We start from the raw sequence: 485 nt of genomic DNA, 5'->3' as shown, positions 1-485 counted from the left end.
ACCTTGGGGACTCCCCCTTGCTGACCGGGGGCAGCCGCAGAATGCGGAAGTTCCTGGTGCACAGCAGGTTCTCCACATTCTCCAGCTGCCTCTGCAGCAGCCCGTACTCCTGCAGCAGAGTCCCCAGCACAGCCCATTTGTCCTCCAGCTGGTTCCTGAACTCCTCGGCTGTCTTCTCACAGTCGCCAGCTTCTTCTTGGCCATGCCTGTTTGACCTTCTAGGGAGAGCAGGCGAGCAACCTGCCATTCAGTCTTCCTCTCCATTGCATGCATGTTGGTTGCCATTGTCCACGGAGAAATCTTTCAAAAACAAGAGAGAAACTGGCATCATTCATTCCATCCATTGTCTTCACTGAGCCCCTCTTTCCCTAGGCACGGGGGAGCTGGGCTGGGAGCCCATATGTGTGGACAAGTGGGGCTATCCTGTACCACATGCCAGATCTCAGGCTGGCAATCACCTGTTTGGGTATGTTAGGTCTATGTCT

General features: G+C 55.3%; 1 protein-coding gene across 1 annotated transcript; it reads right to left on the bottom strand.

Moving 5' to 3' along the window:
* Positions 1–4: 4 nt before the first annotated feature.
* LOC108522320 (protein ZNF767-like) lies at positions 5–300 on the bottom strand (the record flags this gene model as incomplete). Its single annotated transcript, XM_017862426.1, is given in 2 exon segments — positions 5–186; positions 189–300. Coding segments are annotated over 2 exon segments (294 nt in total), but the record flags the coding sequence as incomplete, so codon positions are not given.
* Between the last annotated feature and the right edge of the window lie 185 nt (positions 301–485).

The sequence above is a fragment of the Rhinopithecus bieti genome, unplaced genomic scaffold (genome assembly GCF_001698545.2).
Source record: "Rhinopithecus bieti isolate Rb0 unplaced genomic scaffold, ASM169854v2 scaffold_65475, whole genome shotgun sequence".
Classification (NCBI taxonomy): Eukaryota; Metazoa; Chordata; class Mammalia; order Primates; family Cercopithecidae; genus Rhinopithecus; species Rhinopithecus bieti.
This window is presented reverse-complemented; position numbering and strand designations above follow the sequence as displayed.